Here is a 25,477-nt window from a genome sequence, read left to right as displayed (position 1 = left end):
GCTATAAAGAATTATGAAGATTTAATTTTATGGTAGTTATTCTTTAAAGAAATATTTATAGTGACATGGAATTTATCATTTAATCCATCTCTGAGTTTGAACAGCCATGTACTGCTCTCAGATTTTTATTGTAAAATGGGACCAATGCTGCTCAATTTTTCCTTTGGAAAGCGTGACTTCTTGAACATTTCCAGGAAAACTCAGTCATTCTTCATAAAGAGAAGAAACTGATTTGAGAGTGGAAAAAAAGGGCCATATATGTGAAAAGAGAAACTGCTGGTTTTGAGCACCTCAGAAATTTTGCCTGTAGGTACTTTGTATGATGAGGGTTCTATAGCACATCCCAAGGAGATATACATAACATTTGACCTTTAGGCTTGGTGAAATGTTTATTCCTCAAACACAGACACGCAGGCAAAGCAGTTCTTGTGACATGACAGTTTAGTAATTACCAGGTTGCATATACTGGTCTATAATGCATATATTTAATTAACTTCTGCTATGACTCCCTGTCCTTGTGTTTGGAGTAGTACATGGTATAGTGTGCAGATACACAAGAGCAGAGTGTCTGGTTACCTGTCACAAAGGGAGAGAAACTAATATACTTAAAGAGAACTTCTCAATCTCTCTATAAAAAAGTATTGAACTTTTCTACAAAACATAAAGAATTCAGAAGGGAGTATGTTGGAGGAAAACAATAATGTACATGAACAAAAGCATCAAATGCACTTTTCCTCCAGAAAAGGCTTTGTCTAATGGCAAAATGGGTGTGGAAATGAGGCTTTGTTGCAGTTGGAAGAAAAGATTTCTCTGATGTTTGCTTGTTCTCCCTAGGTGGTGTATGTGACAGCCACGTTCCCCTACATCATGCTGATGATCCTCCTGATCCGTGGGGTGACCTTACCAGGTGCTTCAGAGGGCATCAAATTCTACCTGTACCCTGACATTTCTCGGCTCTCTGACCCACAGGTAGGACCATGGGCCATGTATTTGTTTGCCTCTCTGACTGGGAAAAATTGCAAGTTTATTGATTTTGAAATTTGAATACAGGTGATTGCTGGATGGTTGTTCATAGCTGGAGATTGATTTGGAAATGTGGATAAGGCTTTAAAGTCATCACTGCTTATGTGTGTTGGAACACTTCAGTCTTTTAGTTGGAAAGTACCTTGGTTGGTAAATGAGGGTTTCCAGAACTGTTCCATTGCAGTTGGTGCTTCTGGCACTGAGGGGCAAGAATGTTGTCATTGGTTGAACAGGAACAAATTGAACTGAGAATTAATCATTTTATGGTTCTTTGCTTGTTCCAAATCTAAATCTGAGTCAGGATTAGTAGAGAAATTATTAATTGAGATGATGGTTATCTTTGAAACAGAAGACTCTACAAAGAGGAATGAGATACTCAGACCAGGAACTCTGCCTGTTTTGTTGTTTCCAGAGTAGAGTTGAACGTGGAAATAATGGAATAAGTTGGTTTTTTTCCAGTGACAGATAAGTAAAATAAAGCAGTTACTATATATAATTTGTCTGATATTGGAGAGGGAAAATGGCAGCATCTCTATAGAACCTGACAGGTTGAAGACAATATATTACTTATCAGGTTTGGCAATGTAGAAGGCATTATACAGTGTTACTCCTAAGGCTATTACAATATTAAATAGATCCCAAGATGGAGATAGAAAGGAATTTGGGAATATTTGTCAAGATCAGGTTTTTTATCTGCCTAGTGAAAATGTGTCAGCATATTTTTTTTTAACCTCTGCTTACTGAAAATTGGTATTTTAATGCAAAAGACAATAGAGGGGACCCTTCAGATAATTTCCTTGAAGTTTCTTACATGACTGACTTGTGTAAAGTTTGCTTTAAGCAAGAAATAGTCCCACAGAAGAAAAAAATAACCAAACAGAAGGTGAAAGATTAATTTTAAAATATTGAAAATTTTAGATGCAAATTTAATCATATTGCCTCTTTTGGATTAAACATTTCCATTGTTCTGTGTCAGCACAGATGGAAAATGAAAAAAGGACTTTGTAACTGGTGTTGGTGTCAGATTTCCAGTGTCCAGCTTGCCCAGGGGCAGCCCCAGGTCAGCTGAGAGATTAACACTGTAACAGGGCAAACAGCAGCATTCCCTGATACACTCCCAGATGTTTGGTTGGTTGGAGCATACCATGGACTCAGAGTGCAGTCAGCCTGCAAGCCAGCCCACCTGGCACTGAACCCTGTGTGTCTGAGAGCATGGGTGCCTCTGCTCTGTTTTGGACAGTTCTAACTGGTGTTTCACCCACTCTGTGGTTCTGGTGGCTGAAGTTACTCCCTGCCTTAACCAGGAGTGTCACTGAGTGCCCCTCTCTTGTGCCACACCATGATCATTGATCCACCTGCAAGGTCTAGTATAGAATCATAGACTGGCCTGGATTGGAAGGGACATTACAGATCATCTCACTCCACCCCCTGCCATGGGCAGAGACACCTTCCACCAGCCCAGGGTGCTCCAAGCCCTGTCCAACCTGGCCTTGGACACTCCCAGGGCTGGGGCAGCCACGGCTTCTCTGGGCACTTGTGCCAGGGCTGGCCCACCCTCACAGGGAAGAATTTTTCCATGGTATCTCATCCAAACCTACTTTCCTTCCATTTGAAGCCGTTCCCTTTTGTTCTGTCACTATATGCTCTATCTTGTAGCTCCTGTCAGGTCCTGGAAGGCCACAGTTAAGTCACCCCTAAACCTTCTCCTTTCCTTGTAGGAGAAATTGTAGGAATAGGAGGTGGTTCTGCTGCTGAAGTGTTGGTCCCTTCCCTCTTGCAGTGCTGGGCAAGAGGCCTGTTAACAGGATTTTGCCCAGCCTGTGGATTTTTCACGTGCCACTGCCCCCCCACTTCTGTTTGCCATTGAAGGAGGCCATGCAGGCTTAAGGGCCGTTATTGCCAGCTACAAGGAGGGTTTCTATGCCTATTTACTCCCCTGGTTTCTTGTGCGAAGAAACACAGCATTGCCATGACAATTTGCCAAACACACAGTGTTAGTGCAGCAGCCTGGGAAGTGCAGAACTCCCCAGACACGTGTGTGTGTCTGCTTGTCCCACACATGCAGCTCAGCTGGGGCTAAAATGCCTTTGGGGAGTGCTCAGGGAGTGCTTTAATGAGCCAAATTCCTACTCTGGCTCAGTGACACTTTGACAGTTTTTAAGCACCTCTTAGTAGGAAAGAAGCTGAAGTGCAGTAGATGGTGAACACTAACACAGGTAGTTGAACTGTAGCATGAATTGGTTTCAGAGAATTATTTCTGTGTTCAAAAAAATGATGTTCCATCAAAATGGAAGTATTTTGTTGGGAATACTTAATTCAGTATTTGAAGGAAGGTTTCAGTTATGGGTGGGATCTCTGCTTGGTTTTCAAGAAATGAAGGAATTTTACCTTTTCAGTCATAAAACAGAATTTGGCACAACTAGTTTTATTTTAAAAGTAGGAAAAGAGCATTGGTTCAGGTTTATTGCAACTTTTAGTGGTAACAAGAGATATATACAGACATTTTCCATTTTAAGGAAATGAAGAACTTACTGTTCAAACCCACAAACATTTGAATGAGCCCCCATTCCATTGGCCTTTTCTCAATTGTTTCTAGAGCTCTTTGCAAAGAAGCACATATAGGACAACTGAAATAACCTTGAGATTTGTGGCTCTTTCCATCTTTACTCTGGTTTTTTTCTTAATTTACTCCACACTATCAAAGCGTAAGACATGTGTACTAGCAGAGGGTGTTTTCCTCTTGAGTTGGGTGCCAGTTTCAGTGCAATTCCAGGGTGGGTACTGTGTCTGTATTAGGAGAGTGGTATTTGAACCCCTGTGCCAACTATATTTACTGTGGATTTAATAACTTAAGTTTCTCCTCTATGCTTACTCTAGTTTGAAGTTCTTGACTCTTTTGTCTTTGTGTAATTTGCATTGCATGGTTTGTTACAGCTTTCTAAGCAGCTATTCATCTGCCTTCTCAGTCTCTCTCAGCTCTCAGGGCTGTGCTCTCCATTTCATTTTTATATTCCATCTCCTCAGCAGACCGAATCCTCTTGGTCTGAAAATGCCATCTTTTGTCCTGTGTATCTGCACAGCTCATACCAACCACTTTTTGTTGTAGCAGTGGAAGCTGCAAGAGTCTGAAACTATATTTAAGCTTCAGAAATGCTTTGCTGCATCAGTGGGAAGGTCCCAACAGCCTTCATGCTCAAATTGGCTTGAAATATATCCCTCACTCTAATCTGGCTGGTACAGGTGCTGTTTGTAGCTTCGATGTGGGCTCCTTCCTGAGTTATAACTCACACAAAAGAAGGACTTTATTAAGTTAATAGGATTGTTATGGCTTTTGTATGCAAGTCTGACTTAGAATATGGTTCTGGTTGTCCCTCAAGGGATTAAAGTCACTTAATATGTAGTTGTGCTTGTGAGTGCTGCTCACTGCTTCTTTTTAGGGAAAACATTTGGTTCTTTGTAATAGGATTTTACAAGCATTTGTGCATGGGAGAGGATAAATGGGTTAGGTACTAGCAGATATACCAGTTTGATGAATCAGGAATTTGGACAATGATAGGAAAAAACATACACATGTAAATTTAAACTCTTCTGTAGCACTTTCTTAAAATGAAGAGGAAAACAAAAATAAAAATTTCCTGTTTATTGTGTGTTTGTATCCTAATAACTGGCTGAGTTCCTAGCTTTTTAAATTAAAAACAGCTATTGTTTTGTTGAAGATACTCACTATAGCAGCTGTAGGGATGAGCATATCAACACAGACAGACTGCACAAGCCTCTGAATGGCTGGTACTTACCAAAATCTTGAACAAATTTACATTTCTATGTGGAAGGAATACAGGTTGTGCTTTACCTCTGACACACTCTCGTGTGAATGTTAAACATGATGAATGAGGCCAAATCACATACAAGGTACAGGAAATTTGGGGCCATGATATTAGAACTGATTTTATATTCGTCTGATCTTTTGTTTACAGTGGGGAAGTGTTAAAATTGCAATCAAATTTGTGATGGCAGAAACATTCCTGCAGTTCATCTCTCCTAGCTGGGCTGTGAGAGGTCACTGGGAGATAGCCATGCCTGGGCAAGGCTTCCAGGGGTTTCCATGGGCATTCCTGCTGTGGGTGTTTCTCCCAACTGGAAAATGGCTTCCAGAAGAACTTTTCCAATAAATGTGTAGTTTGGGTGTCTGGGCTGTAGCTCCCTGGATCTTCCTTCTTGCTCTGCTTGGAAATAAGAACCAAATCACAAAGGCACAGCAATGAGCATCAGCTTAACCTGAAAAACCCCTTACACCTGATAGGTTTGGAATACAAAGATGACTCTCTTCCTTACATTGCCCTTTGGCTCAGAAAATTATTTCTTCCTACATTTTTCTATGTGACACTTAGGCTAACTTTTCATGATCGGTGTGTTTGTAGAGGAAGGAACATTTTAGCACATTGGATATCTGATTCAGAAAATACACTTTATTTATTTTATTGGTATAAAATTGTGTGTGGCTCGGCTTTGCGAACGAAGATTTGGGAAGGGCTGTCCCCACGTGGCTGTGCCCTTCCAGCCTGCGCAGTGGATTTTAGGTGAGGCTCAGCGTGCGCAGAACTGGCCCCACCGTTTAAGTCCTGAGGTTCATCTGCCACGGCCAAGCCAGCTTGGACAGTGACAGTGAATTCCTCAGGACTAGAACCTACAGCACCCGGCATTTCCCAGGAGGTCTCCCATCCAAGTACTAATCCGGGGCTGACCCTGCTTAGCTTCCGAGATCTGACGGGATCGGATGTCAGGGAGGCATTTGACTGCCATATATAAATGCCACATAAATTTGTTATTGGTATAACATAACTTAGAATAAATGCACATAGGTTTTTTCCCCCCCGAAAATTGTAGTTTTCCTTACATACTGCTTTTTTTTTGTATTAGCATGATTTTATTTTGCTAGTAATTCACTCCTTATTATGGTTCAGGATATACATAAAATTCTACTTTTAAGAAGGTGCTACTCACCAAAACTGTAAACAATTGCTCTCCAATGAGGTGATTACAACATACATATAAGTGAGAGACATTTGGGAATACTATATAGATGTAGAGGTAATATTTTCTTAAGTCCTGATCTGAAAACCCAAGCTAGAAAAAAAAAAGAAAAGGGAGAATTTATCTTCTTCTACCTTTATTTCCAGAGGTTAGGAATGCTGATTCCCTTAGGAAGCAGAACAACCCAGACTCATTCAGGTTTAGCACTTGCAGCCCTGGCATCAGCAGCTCTCACAGTCCTATCGCCCCCTCGAGGCTGATGAAGCCTTTTCATAGGCAGAGGAAAATCTGCCTTTGAAACTGGAGCAAACTGCAACATTTAACATAAGTTTTATGTCTCTGCTTTCTTGAAAAAAATAAAATTAAAAAATTATGTAGAAGCAATTTTGGTTTCATTTTTGGATGGTTTCATGCTCTGAAAATGAAGGAAACTGCAGGGATTCCTGAGCAGTGGATTTCTGACCTGTACTGCCTTTAAGTATCCTGATCCTTAAAACAGAACCCCAGGAATTTTTATAGGCTGGCAGTGAAATGATGTCCAATTGCTGGAGAATTTTTGGATGCTTTTATTGTTTTGCACTGTGAGAAGTAATGATCTTGGAGGTCTTTTCCAACCTTAATGATTCCATGATTCTGTGTGTGAGGATCTTGAAGTCTAATCAGAAATCTGCTTCTTAGGTCACATTCAATACTGGATGGTCAGCCTGGATTTTAGGCATAGTATGTGGAGAAATGGTTCAGAGGCAGGTCACAGGTCCTAAATCTGGCCACTCTTTTAATATCTCTAATTCTAGTACTACCTTCAGCAATTAAATGCATTTTTGACCATAATAAGACTTTGTGCAGCCATTTTTGTTTTAAACCAACAGTTACACGATTTACTCTTCTTTTTCCTGCCATTTTCTTCCCAGTTTCTGTATCCTTTGCTTTATCAGGTATTCACTTTCTGCCCCAGGCAGTTGTGATAAAACACACACGTGAGTTGCAGGAAGTTTAAAAACCAGTGGAATGTCAGAAATTCATACAAGGGTTGAAAGTATGAAAATTCTCAGTTGTATTGAATTTTTGTGTGACTACAACTCCCACTTTACACGTGTCTTTGAACAGTCTTTGTCCATTTAATATGAAATCTAAATTTCAAACTATTCTTTCAATGAGAGGGTAAAAGTATCACTTTTGTGGGGCTCTTGTGTTGCTGTTAGGCGGGAAACCTCTACCCCAATTATTAAAATTTAAATTGGAAAAAGGATTAATTCTTCTCCAGCTCTGCTGTTCACATCATCAAATTACTGAGGTTTGAAACTACTAGAGAAGTCAAGATATAGCCCAGTATGATGCTTAGAAACATTTTGCCCCTCAATACAGTTTATAACCTCCACAATGAGGAGTGTACTACATTTACTGTGTACAACTCTTGCATTATGGATTGTTTATGTGGTTTTAAAGAGCAGGAAGACCAAGACATTGCAGAGGTGCTTAACAAAGGCATAATTGAGTCCTGGGATGGATACTATTCCCATTTCCCCCAAAGAAAGCCTGAAGGACGAGTCTGAGAGCACGTGGCATTTCTCCTGCTCAAAGGCACATTCATGGTGTTCTCTGGAAGGGAATTGGCACTGTAGTGATTGGGAACATGCATTTCAAAAGGATGGCATGAAAACCTCTGGGGTCTAGGACAAAAAATGTCTCTCTGTGATGCATGGAGCACCTTAGTATTTCCTCCCCAAATGTGCAAAGGGTTTGGATGTGTTCAAGTGTGGTGTGGGAAAGGCACAGACTAAATTCCATCTGTCATTGCTGCACTGTTGGGGTGTGTGTGAGTGAACACGACACATCTTTTCATACTGCAGCAGCTCTGGTTTTTTCAACAGCATAAAATCGTGGCTAGTAATTTTTGTGTAGCAAATGTGCTTTCTAAAGTCCAGTTGTTGCTTTGGGGAATTATTTCAAGACCTGAACAAATAGTTTGCCTCCTTCTCCCCATGGTTTCCCCTTGTGTTTTTTTTTGCTTTGCTACACAAGCAGCAGCAAGCTGAGCAGGCAAGAACAGGTTTTGGCAGGGAGAAGAGACTTGTTGAAAGAATGGGGTCATTTTGTAACTTCTCTGGGACTTCTGGGCCACATGGAATCTCTTCCAGCTATCCCTGCCACCCGTTAGCAACCTTGGCACTGGAGACATTATCTGAGTTTCAGAGAAGCTCTGATTGCACATTAATATTAGACTTTATGGCTGGTGTGATGGGCCACTGGAGGGAGACAGGATCCACACATTCCCTCAGTGTATTGGCATAGCAGGCAGAGATTTTTCACTGTTTTCATGATGGTACCTGAAAAGAAGTACAGGAGAAACTTGAAGGGCCTATTGGTGCATAATTTAATTAACATTCTCAGGAACATTTAAAGTACAAATACCACCAATGACTTCATCCTGTCAGCTGCCTTAGAAGTCAAGTCTTCCAGAAAGAGAAAAGCTGTTGTAAAAAATACATGCTCCAGATGAAACTAAAAATTGGTACAAAAAATGCAAAGTTATATATGGATATTAATGAGAAAATAATTATAAGGGGGCTTGCACAAAGCAAGTCAGTAAGTGAAGCACATAAAAATTCCATGCTGCTTCTAATGACAATCACAAGTGAGTTCATGATGCCGTAGAAATAGAGGCACTGGAGATATGCAGTTATTTTAAGAACTGCTAATAGGATTCTTGATAATCCTGTTATTCCAGAGGAATGGGAGAAAAAAAGTAAAAAGAAGATTACTACACCAGTGGAACGATGTGCAGCTTGCACAAGGTCTGTAATTTACTGTTTAAAGCATTGAGTGTTCCTAAAGATTGTTCTTTGAAGACCTGTACAAAAAACCCACTTTCTAATCCCCCCAATATTTTGGAGGCTCTTTTTATTCCCATCCTGAAACTGGAATAACAGTTGGATTCTCAAAGCAATCCAACAAAAGTGCTGGGCAGACCTTTGTGGAACAGTGAGGTGTGTCCCCCCACAACCTGCCCTGGCAGAGCTGCCTCACTTAGGACTTGGTTGAGTGCCTGGCAAGGTGCCTCCCTGGGCTTCGAAAAATGAGTTGGGTTAACACATTCTTTCTTCAGAAGCAGCCCAGAGGAGATTGGTACTAAAATTGCCTTCTTAAGGTATTCTCTGAACTCTTGGAAATGCAAACTGAGGAGGCAGAAAGGGCCAGCTCAGGTGCCTCCCCAGGGTGGGAATTGCCGGGTACTGCAGCCACACGTGCCATACTTCTCCTCTTCTCTCTTCCTCTCAGGCTTTTGTATCCACCACCACTTAGTTTGTATGACACTTTGCATGCATATGTGATTTACTGCAGGGGAAGTGTGGGAAAGAGAGAAAAAAGTGCTAGAAATCAAGGAGAGGGAAGCTGGGAGGAGAAGGTGGGAGGTGAGTGGTGACACTTGCTGGCACAGAGCCCCAGTAGATGTGGGGAAACAAGCTGTCTCTCCCATCCTGAACTGCCACCAGCTGCCAGGCAGCTTCCAGCAAGGACCCAGATCCAGCAGAGCCAACTGGGAAGGTGGAGAGATGTGTTTGTTGGCAGCTGGGACTTTCTGGTGCTCTGCACTCTGTCTGTGCTGAATTGGTGATTATTCCTTCCATTGTACTGGAAAGGTTTTTGCTTAGGCTGTTGAAGCTGCATTGATTATCAACTGCTTTACCAGACTTGTTTCTGCCTAATGCTTGAGAAACTGTTTATATACACACTGCAATTATATCATCAAAATTGCTCCTGAAGATAAATTAGAAGGTGAGATATCAAGTCTGTCATGTTTTGCTGTGGTTCATTACATGACTTGGGGATACAGTTTATGTTCTTTCTTCTGAAATAAGAGTCTTTAGAGCAATAAATTCTCATGTGTTGATGTTAAATTCCAGAAAACTTTGTAATACAGGAATTCCTACAATGGTTATTAATATTTTTAGAGGTATCCTCCTTAGCTGAGTTCAGTCTTCATTTCCTTATGTTAACATATTTCTCCGTGTGGATGTTTGTAGACAGTCACTTTAAACACTGAGTCTCAATAAACTGAGCATCCTGTGACCATTTGCAGCAGAGTCCTGGCTGCAGGAACAGCTTTGTGTGCCCCTGGAGAACAGGAGCAATAACAGGCACTGTCCCACCAGTGCCAGCCCAGCACTGCTGCTTCAGTTTAGGGCTGGAAATAAAGACAAGAGAAAAAAGTATCCAACTCTGGCAGAGAGAGGCAATAAAATGCATCAAACAAACGTGTTGCACTTGGCAGGAAATCATCAGTGTTGATACAATTTGGGATAAAAGTTCACTGATCTGTCACTCGTTTGCAGTCAACTCGTGAACTTTTCAGAGAACATTTGAATCAAAGTTCTGGGTTTGCATACTGATATCTTAACAGAACAAACCACAAAACATTCCACACAGACCAGACCTTTAGAAGATATTTTTATTTTAAACAGGTAGGGTTTTTTAAAATTCTTTTTATTGTTTTTACTACATTTTGAGACAAAAATCTTGTTTAAGAATTAAAAATCAAATGTTTCATTTAAGAAATAGAGAAATAGCATTTGACTTCTCAAAATAACCTCTCAGTATCTGACTGAATGCTTTTACTGTTTGCCACAAATTTGCAAATAATGCAAATTAAACTGAACCTTCATTATTCTGTGAAATTGAACATTTGATCTATGTCAGTACTTTCATTACCCCCTGAATATCAAGAAGTGAGGTCCTGAATGCAGTTCCTAAATGGTACTTTTTTTATTCTAGCACTTTTTTTTGTCTTGATCTCAACTTTACTTTACATTTCTGCCAGCTCTGTGGCAGAAACACAAGGTTTTCCACTGCCCAGCTCTTTTTAAAAAGGTCCAGGCTCACAGCAGAATTTCAGTGAATGTTGAGTGGCTTGTTTACTAAAATTTGCCACTTGGGTATACAGCTGCTGTCACTCTAAAAACAACTCATGCTTTTAAAATACTCTAAATCCCTCTGTGTAAAATAAAAAACCCCAACATGGTGACTGAGGGATGTTCACAAAAGATATAGTGAAAGCTGGTACTTTCCCAGCCTGGAGGTCTCAATGAACTTGTTTATCCATCCATGACAGTAAGCAGAACATAGGTGGGAAATGTTTGCAGCAGCTGAAGCACTGAAAAATGTGTAGGTGAGGAAATAGAATTCACTGAGTTACTGTCTGATGAAGGAAGGCAGAAAATGGGGGCCAGGGTTAGGGATTACAAACTAAAATTGTTCTGTGACTGCACCTTAGCAAGAAAGTAGATGGTCCAGAGTCATCATATGGAACATGGCTTGTTCCTCCATCAGTGGAGAGGGAAATGGTCACCCACAATTTGCATCAGTCTAGTGAATTCCCTTCTGCTGGTTCTGCAGAGCCCTTGGAAGGACCGGTGTCACAGCAGGGCAGAGACAGGGACCTCAGCTGAACAACACAGGGGGAATTCCCTTTCATTCCCTTTCAGTACTGGTGAAATTATTTTCAGTATTGGTGTATCACTGAATATTATATTTTTGAATTTTTATAACTCCACCTTGCTGTGTATTTTGGAGTGGTTTAGTTTTTAAGTAGTTTTAGGTGGTTTAGGATTTATGCTCTGGCTGAAATTTTTACTTAGTTATATGGTCATATAGATGCAAATGGAAGTAAGAGATATTACCAAAATATTCAGGTGAAGAATGCAAGACTAAGTGAGTTGGCAGCAAGTGGGAAAGGGCAAGAAATAAACAAAAACACAGTCCCTTTTTTGTCTTTTTGCCATCCTGTGGTACTGAGTCCTGCAGATTGGAGATATCAGCTTACAGGGAGAGGGGAACATGGGAAAAGTGATTCTGAGGAACAAACAAGCACCAAAGATGTTTGTGAGTTGGAAAGGCCTATACACCTTTGTCTGCTTCTGGCTGGGTATGAGGAAAAACATTTACCAGCGCAGCAGCTCTGAACATTTCTGATAAGCATTTTAAACAAGCCCAGGGGATCTGCAGTACATGGTTTGTTTCCCCAACTAACTTCTCCCAGACAAATCTGTCACAGGGAAGAGAAGACAAGCTTATACCTGTAGACCTAAATTAAATTTGCTTTCCTTTGCCTTTCTGCATCCCTCCTTTTATTTGTTTATAATAATTCTCTAGGGAGCTCATTCTGATTTTTAAGTCTGTTGAGCTCCTTATGGAGCTTAGTGCTGTTTCAAGCTTCTTACCTGGTGCTGTGAACTTCCTTAAACTGTCAGAGGGAGTCTCAGTGACTTGGAAGTATGAACAATGACAAATCCCACATGCACCTTTAAAAAAAAATTAAATCTTAAGATCTGAGCATGATTGGGTAAGTTGTTTCTTTAAGCTTACTAGAGTAATCTCAGAGATTCTTGGCACGTAATCCTGGGTAGGTGCCAGGCCCTTGGTTTGGTTTCAAGCCAATCCCAGCTCCCATTCAGCAGCAATTAACTCTGAGCCACAGAGTTGGCTGGGCCAGCCTGAGATACCATCTCTACATCAGCACAGTGCTATGGCCATGTTCATTCAGCCACAAAATCCCATTTGTCCCATTCCTTGGGACAAACCAACAGCTGGTGCATCCACCCTTGGGTCCCACTACCAATGCCTTTCTGGGAGTCTTGGTTGCACACTCTCTATAGCTGTGAAGATGCTACAAGACTTTCCACCAGGCTATTACATTTAGGATTCGAGGCTTTTTGGAGAGTATGGGGAGAGGTGAATTTAAAGCTGAACTTAGTTATTCTACAAGTCTATAAATGCCAAAACTGATGACTGTGACTCGCTCTTCATCACTGATGAATTTCAAGGAGGACAAAGCTACAGAACAAAGAAGTAGAGTTTCTGTTTGTAATACAGAATCTTTGAGGCTCCAGTAAACAAGTATTTGTGGGTTTATGACATACAAATACAGAGGTCACTGTAGTGCTCATTATTGCGAAAAAAATCACTACTGGCAGTGCTGCCACTGAACAGATATTTTGGGGGCTTGGCTATGAGGTAACAATGGATTCTCACATCTGCATCCTAGAATTGCTGGGAGTTTTTTGACTGAGAAAGGATAGGTAATATGGAGCCTTTTGTCTGAACTCACTTGGGTTTGCTGTACTCAGAGAGGACACATCCAGCTGCCCTTAATGGTTGCTTAAACAAATTTATTGGCTTTCCATTTCCGTGTGCTTTTTGGGCTGTGCAGGCAATTCTGGGTGTCCTTGACCTGTTGGTTACCTGTGACCCGCAGCTGGAATGTTGTGGAAGGGGCAGGAGAGGTGGCAGTCCCAGGCTGCCTGTGCAGAATATGGCAAGATAGAGCCACCTTTGGAGAACATTCCCACAGCTTTGCAGTCCTGTCATTTGAATTGTGATGCAGTTTAACTGACTAGATTATGATTGGAATTTTTTGGTTTGGTAAAGGTTGATTCTAGTCTTCCCCAAACATCTGGGCAGTGGGTGATCTCTGCAGTGGTTGAACTCACCCATGCTTTTGTTCTGGATTTATATCCAAATAACTATGTTTTATGTAGTAACTAAAGTGAAAAAACTGTTAGTGCTTTAGTGGCCTAATAGTAAATTTGGATCATTTGCATTCTATTGCCTTAAGTCATATTAAGCAGAAAAGGACAGTTCTCAAATGAAAAGAGGATTTTAGATGTTTTAGTAAAGTGGTTAATGCTCTAGAATAACTCTATGGTTTTTATAGTTTTCTGGGGCATTTTTTTGCTGAGCTGAGATGGGATTATCCACATCTGTAGCTTTGCTGAAGACTGATTGAAATATGATTGTTATAATAAAATTGGATAGTTTCTTGTCTGCTCTTTTGGTTTGTTGACCTGTATTGGTAGTACCAATATTTGAAGGAATAGGTTGCACAAGTTCTGTTTTGAGATTACTATTTAGAAAAGATAATTAACTTGTAATTATGCCTTTAGTATTTATTCTGCCTAAGCTTTCAGTTCTTATTATGCTTGTGAAGGGCAATATTTAGGCTATTATGTGGACAGTGTGAAATCAATACTGTCTTCAATTAAGCATTTCTTTGTATAACAGAATGGTAGGTCAGAAGTTGTCACTTGGCATCTTTAATTGATTTATTAAATACCAGTTTCAGTTGAGGGATTTTATAGAGACTTTCCTGGTGAATTTCAAAACATTTTTTCATTTTCCCTTTGGTCTTTAGGCAATAAATTGTTTGGGGTTTTTAATAAATAAATTATAGGAGAGGTAGATAGTAACTAGAAGATGGATCATGGTTTTGGTGGTATTGTAGAAAACTGAGTAGCTGGAGTAGCTGTTCAGAGATTTGTGTTGTATTTGTGATGGTCCTAAGAAGAGTGATTTGCTCATTAAATAGCAGTGTAGGGCACTACATACCCAACAGTCCCTGGAGGGCTGGTTTTTTTTGTGAAAAGGCAAAGGAAAAAAAAAAGAAGAAGAAAAAAAAACTTTTACACCCTGTCAGACCTGAAAAAGGAGCTCAGCCCTCCTGGTCCCACAGCCAAGGCAGCATTCCCTGTTTGGGTGGCAGTCAGCCAGGAACCCAGGAGGTCCTGCTGGAACCCTGCCTTGGGCTTGGCAAAAGTCTATAAAAATGGAGATGTAGTGGGTTTAGAAAAACACAAAAGAAAGTGCTATTTCACACAATGAATAGCTAAATGGTGGAACTCGCTGCTAGAGGATGTGGGAGGCTGAAAGTATAAATTAATTCGATTAATTATGGCTGGGTCAATTGGGAACTGTTAAACACAGGAGTCCACATATAACCTGGGGTTGCAGCTTGTTTCTGCTGGAGGATTTCTATCCAGCTTCCAGTGGCTTCTAGTGCAACTCCTGTGTCTCTACTATAAAATAAGATGAAGTAAAAGCCAACTAGGCAGAACGTGCTTATTTGCATAGAAAATAATGCATTAGTGGCTGGGTGCTGCAGACACATTGTGTAATTTATGTCTTTAATCCTTGGGTGGCAGTTAGTCATCACTGTCATTGTGCTGTTGGTGGGGGAAGTTGTGCCACAATTTGCATAGGCATAGAAACATGATAGTCCTAGTTTGTGTATGGACATTATCAGGTGACAGGTTAAGAGAGTTATAAAAACAAGGGTAAGAATATAGATACTGTTAGTAATGTAGTGAAAATAGGGACTATTTAGTGGAATGGACAGTCAACTCAACCTCTTCTGCAGAACAAAGCTAAGCAACAAACAAAGTTATTTGGAAATATCTAAGATTATGCTTTCCATAAAAACTTACTTAGAACAAAGGTCATAGAGCCCAGTCTGCTGTCTCCAGCAGTGGGCCTAGGGGAATTTTAGGATTTTTTTCTCTTGAGTTCTTTGGGCAGGCAAGTATTTTCAGCTCAGGTGATTTCCTGAAGCCTGTGTGACTTTTTATGTTCAGAAATCCTCCACAGATTTCCCTCCCATGAAGTTCTCTGATCTCCTCCAGAGCCCATGAAGAATTATTGGTATCCCCAGTCTCACTTGGCATCAAGTTCCAGAGGTCTGTTAATTGTGCCAGGAAGAGCTACCTCTTTCATTCATTTGGAACTGGATTCCAAGAGACTTCATCTGATGATTCAAAAGTTCTTACACTGGCAGTGACAGTGAACAGTGTCCCTGTTCTTACCTTCCCTCTGACTCATGACTTGTTAGACTGCACTGACATCCTACTCCAGCTGGAGAAGCCCCCTCAGTCTGTTCCAAGCAAAATGACAGTATAGTTGAGGCTGGAGGGCACCTTTGGAGATCTTCTAGTCCAACCTTCCCTCCCAAAGCATGTTCAACTAGAACAGGTTGTTCAGGACCATAGAATCACTTAGGCTGGGAAAGACCTTTAAGATTTAGTCCAGCCATAAACCCAGCACTGCCAACTCCACCAAAGTCTGTGTCTAGTCAGGTTTGGAGTTCTCCAAGGGTGGGGACTCCACAAGCTCTCTGTGGGCAACCTGATACACTGTTTGATCACTCTCACCATAGAAGTTTTTTCTTAAGTTTAAATGGAAGTTGCTGTGTTTCAGTTTGTGCCCTTTGCCTCTTGTCCTTCTATCAGCACCACTGAGAAGTCATTGATTTCCTCTTCTTTACACCCTCCAACCAGGTGTTTACACACATTGCTATAATCCCCTGAGTCTTCTCTCCCCTAGTTTGAACAGTCCCAGCTCTCCCAACCTCTGATTTCATGTAGATGTAACAGTCCCTTAGTCATATTTGTAGCGCTTCACTGGACTTATTCCAGCAAGTGTGTGTCTCATAAACTGGGACCCCAAAGGGATCACCCACCTCCCTTAGTGTGCCCTTCCTTGTACTTAGCCCAGAATCCTGTTGGTCATCTTTGTCCTAGGAACACACTGTTGGCTCATGGTCAGCTTGTCCTTTGGGACCTTCTAGAAAATTGTCCTCTAGACATTTTTCCAGCCATGACTTTCTTAAGCCACCATTGCTTATTTTCTAAAGAGCCTTTGGTGACAGATTTTTCCAAAATGGTTTTGTAAATCAAAATAGGCTTCCATCACCTCCAACACTTGCTTGCAGACCACCTAAAAAAAAGTTAGGAACAGTAATCTCTCTTGGGGGGAGATTATCCTTTTTTTTTGCAGTTTCCAAGTTCTACCAGCAGCTTCTGTCAAGTCTCCAAGAATAGAAGGAGCAGGCTGTGGAAATAGAGATGAATTCTGCATTGGTAGTGCTATAGAAACTTGATTGGGTTCTTAATTTTGAAATGCAGCTGCCAGTGGCACAATTCCTGCAGCTGGGCCAGTCTCCAGAGCTGAGGTTCCTGCCTGTGGCACTGCTCCAGGGGAGCTGGGAAGGGCAGATCTGGCCTTCACCTCCAGGCAAGGCAACCAACTCCAGCTTCATTGGCCTTGGGGCTCTTGTGCTTCTGCTGTGGCTGTAGAAGGGCAGTGCTGTGGGGCAGGAGCTGTGGGCAATGCTGTGGGCAATGCTGTGGGTCAAGAGTTGTGGGCAATGCTGTGGGTGAGGAGCTGTGGGCAGTGCTGTGGGGCAGCAGCTGTGGGCTATGCTGTGGGGCAGCAGTTGTGGGCAATGCTGTGGATCAGGAGCTGTGGGCAGTGCTGTGGGGCAGGAGTTGTGGGCAATGCTGTTGGGCAGCAATGTGGGCAGTGCTGTGGGTCAGGAGCTGTGGGTGAGAAGCTGTGGGCAGTGCTGTGGGGCAGCAATGTGGGCAGTGCTGTGCGTGAGGAGCTGTGGGGCAGGAGCTGTGGGCAGTGCTGTGGGGCAGGAGCTGTGGGGCAGTGCTGTGGGTCAGGAGCTGTGGGCAGTGCTGTGGGTCAGGAGCTGTGGACAGTGCTGTGGGGCGGGAGCTGTGGGCAGTGCTGTGGGTCAGGAGCTGTGGACAGTGCTGTGGGTCAGGAGCTGTGGGCAATGCTGTGGGGCAGCAATGTGGGCAGTGCTGTGGGTCAGGAGCTGTGGGTGAGAAGCTGTGGGCAGTGCTGTGGGGCAGCAATGTGGGCAGTGCTGTGGGTGAGGAGCTGTGGGCAGTGCTGTGGGGCACCAGCTGTGCTCCTGTGCTGCTCAGTCTGCTCTCCCTAAAGAAACAGAGCATTTTCTTGCAATCTCGTCTGACTGCAAACAGAGACTCTGTGAGTAGGAACGAGCCATAAAAGAGGTGACTCAGTCTCCAGTGCCATCCTACCCAGCAGCATCAGAGAAAGGCAGGAATGGGATCTGATCTGAGAAAGTGTGAATGAAATGTTTAGTGCGTGCATTTCCCCAAACAGCCTTTAATGCCGGTGCTGCTGCTGCACAAAACACAATAGCAAACAAACAAGAAAAAATGCATAAAAATGAAGAGCACACTTGAAGAGAGCTGTTTCCACTCTCTGCTCTTGCCCTGTATTGACAGTGCCTGTCTGCACACCCTACTCCAAGGAATAAAATTGTTATACCTCATTGCAGGAGGCAACCTAAATAAAATAATACAGTGTCGGTACATAGCACCGATTCACTCCCATATAGCCCTTGAGGCAAACCCTCCATTTGAAGACAATTCTTTTTGTCAAGAATTAATGAGGTGTTTGTGTGCCTGTGCAAAGAGAGAATTAGCACCTTGGGTTACCGAAGATCATGCAGTGACCTTAACAGGGAATGTCTCTGTGAGAGTGTGTATAAAGGCAGAGCCTCTGTATGAGCTTATTTTACCATATTTACTATAATTGCCCTCAGACCCATCTCCCACCTTTAGGGTTCCTTCTTCAAGAGATTTGCAGTCAAGGAAGCATTTCGTTGTGTCAGGGATTTCTGAAGTGAACAAAGCTGTAATGAACATAGATAAGCTTTTGTGAGATAAACTTTGATTTACTGCTTAGAGAATTTGATTATGTTCCTGAGGGCTGTATTTAATTTAGATCAGAATTTGTAGCAGACATTTGATTATTGCAACCCAACTCAGTTTTAAAGTCTTTATAATGTAAGGCAGGATTTTTATTTTTTTATGAATAATTTTTACTCTGCATATTGTCCTCTACCCCATAATTTTCCATTAGATTAGTAGTGTGTGTGTATATATATAGTAGTGTGTATATATATATATATATAAACTCTTCACATATTTCAAACTTTCATTTGATAAATATTTCTGCAAGCAAAAGAAACCATTAGGCTGGCCTATTAGTTGCATTTCTTATTTTCATATTTTCATATTTGCATGAATTCAAAGTCTGTAAAAACTGGCCAGGTAAAATCTTGGCTTCTGGAAACTGAGGGGAAAATTTCCTTTAAGTCTCATACCCCAACATTACAAAAGCTTTACCTGTTTCAATTAAACCATAAAATGTTTCAGCACTCAGTAGAGAGGCAGCAGATTCTTTCTGTTCTGAGTTTCCTTTCCTTTTTCTGTTGTTTTGAAAACTGTATAGGGCTAAATATAAGTTTACCTTAAACAGGGACATTTGCTCATGGTGAAGTAGACATTAAAATGTGTTAGAGGTGAAATAGGTGACTTGAGCAAAACCTTTGAGACTCAAAGTGTGTTTGGATCTTCAGCTCTCACAGGACTTACTGCCAATCCCTGGGGGCTCCTGAAGAGCAGAGTTCCTTCCATTTCATATTAGGTGGTTTATGTAGATATTTTAATAGCCCATATAAACAACAGGGAGCAAATAGGCTCCTCTAGAGGGTAATTTTTCCCACTTAGCGTGGAGTAACTTTTGAGGAGGGGCTAATCCCTCCCCTTTGGCTGCAGGAGAACAGCAGAGCACACCCTTAATTTCACCCCCACATCAGTCTCTAGCTGGGTGGCAGACAGGTTGGGCATCAGAGCTGCCTTAGAACCACTAACTGGAAGGTGAAGGCCCCCTGACTGACTAAAGAATCCTAAAAAAACTCCCACCAAAGTGATAGTTTTCTGGGGAAATTATGCTTTTAATATGTCGCCTTCTGTGATGGTACAAGTGGTGTGTTCTACTATCAGAAGTTCTGTTTTCCCAACAAACTGAATCCACTCTGGGAGTATCTTTTGGTGTCATCTCAGGCACAGATTTACTGAGTGGGCAGAGGCACTGTAAGGAATATTTAGCATGTGTTCCAGTTACTCCTTTGAATAACACACAGCACTAAGTTACTTCATTACTATGGCTGATTTCTTTGCATCAGTGTTCTACAGCAATAACTGTTTCAATAGTATCACATATACAATACACAGCATTCCACTTCTCAGTCAAAATGTGCCTCAGTCAGGGTTTATGTATGAGTTTAACATTCATCAGTGGTTACTCAGTGTCTAAATTGCAGAAATGAGTGGACATCCCCTTGTGGGAAACTTGGTTTAGCATGAGGGTTAGGCTGTTTTCAATAAAAGGAAGAATTTAACATCAAACTGTGCTTCTATCACTGCATTTTCTTTTGTTTCAGTCTCTGGGGGGTTTAGATGGTTTTTCTGAAGTGCAATTTAGAGGATAAGTATTCTTGAGATTGCTTAAAAAGAATTGTTGAGAATTACCATTTTTAAAAAACCTAGATTAAATAACATTTCACCTAATGTTATATAACCTAAGTATAGTCTCCTCTTAATTTCTGAATGAAATTTTGAATAATGATTCATTTGCAAGTACTTCAAGTATAAGGGCTGTGAAGTAGAGAAAAGCCAGAACCTAGGGGACTTCACTAAAAGCACCCAACTTTCCGGGGAGTTTCCAAGAGATAAGGTTTAATTTACGGAAAGCATCTAACTCTCAGTGGAGTCATAATTAAAGATCCATTTAGCAAACAGGTTAATCCCAGGAAAGAAGCCAGAGCACCATGTTTGGCAAGACCCACTGCAAGAATCAGCAAGATCAGACTGAGTTGAAAAGTTCATGAAGATGAAGAGCAAAAATATGACCACCACCAGATGAAGTTACAGGATCTCCCTTCATAATATTCCTCAAAACGGACAGCTCCACCCCAACTCTGCCTGCTATGAATATTATAACTAGATATTGCAATATTATAATTGTGCATGAATATGTAGGTAAAAATATTGTAATCCCTCACTAGAAATGTATAAATACTGTAGCTTCTCACTGTAGACTTTGGAGCTCTTTTGTCCGATACTAATCGGAGGGTTCCCCAACGTTGTCTTAATAAATACCTTGCTGTTTATTGACTAAAACTTTGTCTCTAAACAGTTTGTTCTGCCTCTTTGGGCATCAGCTGAATACTGTGTTTAGTATCTCCAGTGTTCCAGTATCTCCAGCTTCATGGCTGCTGAATAAGAAACTTAAGAAACTAAGAGAAATGAAGAAAAAAGCTGTTGGGGAAGGGTTTGTTCTGTCATTGTGATATTAGAGTTGAGCTGCTCTGTAATAGCAATTTAGTTTCTTGATGTGAACAAGAGGGCATGAAAGGGATGGACCCCTATTACATTTGCGGAAACTTTCTGGCAAGTGTAATTCAGATAGAATATTTGAAGAAAAAAAACCTTAAAACCACCTTGGTTTTGCTCCAGAATACTGCAGGGATTAGTCAGAGTGACCTCTCTCATCAATGCCTCAATGCAAGTGAGTGTAAATATTTTGAAAGTCCCCTGACTGCATTATGGGGTATGTGGAAGCTGCCAAATATCTCATTCTGAGAGCATTTGCTGGGAGTGTTTTAGTAAAGTGGAAGACTAATCAACACCTTCATTTTAAAAATTAGTTAACTGCACTTCCTGCACTCATTTTAAAAAGTTGAGCATCTTTATTTATTATTTATAGGAAATGACATTAACATGCTCCCCAGCAGACCTGGTAAATTCTGGTGTCTCTGGGACACTGAAAATACACTCTCTGTTGAAAACAGAAAGAAAGGCAATGGTTGTTCTTTGTGCTTTTTCATATCATGCACAGAAAAAAAAAATCCTTTCATTTCCAAACTCCTGAAGCTTTACATAGAGTAAAAGTGTAGGAGAAGGCAAAACCTTTGATGCTTTTCAGGCACATTTCAAGAGGGCTCTACAGCAAAACTGCAGTACGGGGATGCTCAGCAGTCAGTGATTTTACCTTCCTGGAGTGTGGGATCATTTTCCATATCCAAGAACTGTCAATACAAGCAATTTCACCACAGGGACACAAAAGGGTGACCTGAGCTCTGCACATTTGGACTGCACTCACAAGAAACAAATCAGTGAAAACACAGATGCTGCTCCTGAGAGATACTGAAATTCAGTGGCATTGTACCTCTTATCAATACCTTTCTAAAGAAGTTCCCAGCTTGCCAGATTCCCAAATTCAAGCTATTGAAGACAATTTTGTTATTGCTCAGACACAAAACAACTGTTTCAGCTACGTTCCCCCCCCTTCCCCCCAGAAATTGTGTTCATCACAGGGACATAAATGTTTTGGTATGAGTCATATCTCTTGAATATTCTGTGTACCTTATACTGTCAGGTACCTCCATACTCTATGCTTCAGAACTAAAATAATGGAGGCCTGGCATATATTTAAAAGGATTTGAATCCTGCCATCAGAATGGACTGCCTGGGAAGTACATCCAAAGCCTCTGGTCCCATTCCTGTCTCCTTTGTACCAGGCTGAGTGAGGGAACTTTGAAGATGTCGACAGGCAAACCTGTAATCAAAGTGAATTGCAGGCTCAGAAGGCTGAAAGGGAAGTCTGGAAGTCAAAGACACTTTTTAAAAGCCCCAAACCCTTGCTCTGGGTTGGCTGCCCCTGCCACAGCCACACACCTGTGAGGGGAGCATCCCACTCCCACCTGCCTCCCACCTTAGGTTGGCTATCAGAAAGAAATTCTTTACAGAGAGACTGATCAGACATTGGAATGGGCTGCCCAGAGGGATGATGGACTCACCTTCCCTGGAGGTTTTTAAGATGAGACTGGATGTGGCACTTGATGCCATGACCAAGTAATCCTAGTGGGTTTGGATCAAGGGTTGGACTTGATCTCGGAGGTCTCTTCCAACCCAGCTGATTCTATGATTCTACCTCAGCCAGCACCCTGCAGTGGGCAGGGATTTCTGGAGAAGGTTTAGTTCTTTTTTTGATGTATGTACAATCACAGAATAGTTTGGTTGGAAGGCACCTTAAAGAACACATAGTTCCACCTCCCTGCCATGGGCACCTTCCACTAGCCCAGGTTGCTCTAAGCCCTGTCCAACCTGGCCTTGGACACTTCCAGGGATGGGGCAGCCACAGCATCTCTGGGCACCTGTGCCAGGGCCTGCCCACCCTCACAGGAAAGACTTTTATGCCCCCCAATCTGTGTGAGCACACTCGGGATTACACAGCCTGGAAAGCACAACAGCACCTTGGGGCTGCTCCTTTTGGAATGACACCAAGGCAGTCATGGAATCACAGAATTGATTGGGTTGGAAAAGACCTCCAAGATCATCAAGTCCAACCCTTGGTCCAACTCCAGTCCCTTTACCAGATCATGGCACTTGTCCAATGAAGATATCCTGAAGGTTTGGGTTGAGGAGTTCAGCAAAGTCAACCAGTCTCATCCCAGACATGATTTCAGCCGTGAAGAGCAGTCAGAGGAAGTAAAAGGATTCCTTCTCCACGTCCCTGAAGGACCCTTGGTGTGCTTTGCTCCAGCCCCTGACTTTGCACATTCAAACATGCGACTGGTGTGGCTCCTGCCTTGAGGAAGGTCCTGTCCCATTTGAACAGGGTGCTGCTTGGCTGACAACTGGGAAAATTAGCATTTAAATATGCGTAAAGTAACCCGAGCTATAGTGTTGGTCTCCAAAGGCAGCAATGAATAAACAAATCTTCAAGTATTTAGGTCCTGCTCCCCCTCCCTCTCGAAGTGAATCTGGTGCATTCAGCCCCCGCGAGTGACATTAGCAGAAGGTGGGAGATGCACTGCCTAGCAACCCACAGAAACCCCAAAGAGAGGTGGAAAGGAAGTGATTTTCGTGTAATTATTCACTGCTACAAAAGCTGTTGTCAGGTAGACACTAGAAACATAGCTGGTTCATTATTCCCCTAACCTACTTTGAATCCTTTGAGAATCACTGCCATTAATGAGAGGGAAAAAGAGCTTAATTCAGCCATTTTCTGCCTGGTCGTTTAGGTTGTGTTTTCCTGCTCTAATGAAGGCTCTGCTTTCACAAGCCGTGTTGTTTCCAAAGCCCTGGGTAGTAAACTTGAGAAACAAACTCACTCCTGCATCCAAACCCCAACATTTTTGTTGCTGTCCCCACAATACACAGCTCATATTTTGTTTGGGTTTAGTTCCCCATTTAATGGCATTTCCCACTGAGATGAGAGAGCAACGAGATAATTTTTCTTTCTTTTTTTTTTCCTTATTCTTTTTCCTCAAGAAGGCATCTGGGGACAGGGGGCAGGGGCTAAAGAGCTTATTTATTTTAGGTAACACAGTCGGTGCCAGTGTGCTGGGATCCAGAAGGTTTTTTTGCTTCCCTTTTCTAAGCCTCAGCCACGGTTCCTTGGAGCTCACTGAGGCTGGCAGAGAAAACCGAGGGATATTTGAGTGCTGTTCTTGCCATCTGGAGGGGCCCGGGGTATATTTAATGGAAAATAAGTACAGCAAAATTATGTTGAACGACTATTGGTGTTTGGTGAGGCAGCAACATCCAGAACGGTTTATCATAAAAGTTCACAGAGGCTTTAACCCTGTGCCTTTAGTTCAAGTAATACTTTACTCAGAAAAGTTACCATAAAATTGCAAATAAAATTTAAAAATTAAAATAATCTGTTCTCCTCACTGGTTGTTCCAAGATTTCAATTCCAAGTGAGAAGCTGTGTTTTCCTACTGAGGAAAAAATGTTTTTATTATGACCTCAGGAATTAATTAATTTAACTTTGTGAAATAAATTCTTTGGTCTGATTTCTAAACAAATATATATTTTTATATTAACTACGTTGAAAAGATTCATAGTAGGTTTTTTCAAACTAAACATATACCAAGACTATTTTATACAAAAATATGAAAAAATATATGCTGATTATGTGGGAAAACTAAAATACTGAAGTTTATTCTTCCCTCTTTGACTTTGCCTGCAGGATTCATTGTAATAAGATACATTGTCAGTGAACTCCTTGTCTGAAGAAAAGCAGAATGCATGGAAGGAATAGTTTCCCTCCCTTTGAATGTCTGCATCTTCAGAGTGTTTGGGTTGTGTTTCAGAATAGAACAGAACTCTGACCTCTGCATTCTGTATTTTGGCAGTTGCTCAGCCCAGACATTCAGCTGATTTTTGTGTCAGCTGCTGTTGAAGAAAAAATTCAGCTGATTGCAAGAGGGTGACTAAAGAATAAATGCAAGCTGTTTAATTCTCCTTTTTATGTCTTTGAACAGAGATTTCAGTTGATGGCAGTGAATTGTCTTTTGCACTTTGTGCAACAGAATCTAAAGGCGATGCACGTTCCTGTTCAGTGCAGCCTCTGGGACAGATACGGTGCTTTGGCCCCCTCTCCATCCATTTGACAAGGCATTCTGCGTGGAAAATACCTAAAAAAGGATCTCTCTCTGTCTTTTCTGGTGGGATGCCATGTGAATGTGTAACATTTTTCACCTTGGTTGGCATATGAAGAACAGAGGAAGTGCCAAACCCTCCTCAAAGCCACACCCAGACCTGTTGCCTTCCTCCCAGTGTGTACATCCCCAGCCTGCTTATCATCATTCTGGTGTGCTCTCCTGCTCTGGCAGTGGTGCTAAACCATGCCCAGCAGAGTAGGCTGGGATGTAGTTGAATAGTCTTCATAATGAGAAAGCCAGAAAAAAAATACTTTAATAATAAGATCGGGGGAAATACTGCCTATTTTAGCATTTTTCGTGGAAGATACATTCATAATAGAAATGTGATTCATAGCAGAGAAATGGAAGAAGCTGCAATTCAGGGAATGATTCTTACAGTTGCACATTACCCTGTGTAGGCACTCTGCAATCAGAAGAATAACCCTTAGTTTGCTGTTGGTGTCAAAAGTTCATCTCAGTGATAACATTGTCCTA

At 41.7% G+C, this 25,477-nt stretch overlaps 1 protein-coding gene across 2 annotated transcripts in view; it reads left to right on the top strand.

Annotated features, from left to right (window-relative positions):
- LOC139669771 (sodium- and chloride-dependent GABA transporter 3) overlaps positions 1 to 25,477 on the top strand; it is a 96,568-nt gene that overhangs the window by 47,120 nt on the left and 23,971 nt on the right. For both annotated transcript variants that reach the window (XM_071550485.1, XM_071550486.1), the window contains exon 7: positions 835 to 969. In XM_071550485.1, coding sequence (XP_071406586.1) covers positions 835 to 969 — 135 coding nt within the window. The remainder of the gene's footprint in view (positions 1 to 834; positions 970 to 25,477) is intronic.

Source organism: Pithys albifrons, chromosome 3 (genome assembly GCF_047495875.1).
Source record: "Pithys albifrons albifrons isolate INPA30051 chromosome 3, PitAlb_v1, whole genome shotgun sequence".
Taxonomy (NCBI): domain Eukaryota; kingdom Metazoa; phylum Chordata; class Aves; order Passeriformes; family Thamnophilidae; genus Pithys; species Pithys albifrons.
Note: the sequence above shows the minus strand (reverse complement) of the source record. Positions and strands in the feature narration are given on the sequence as shown.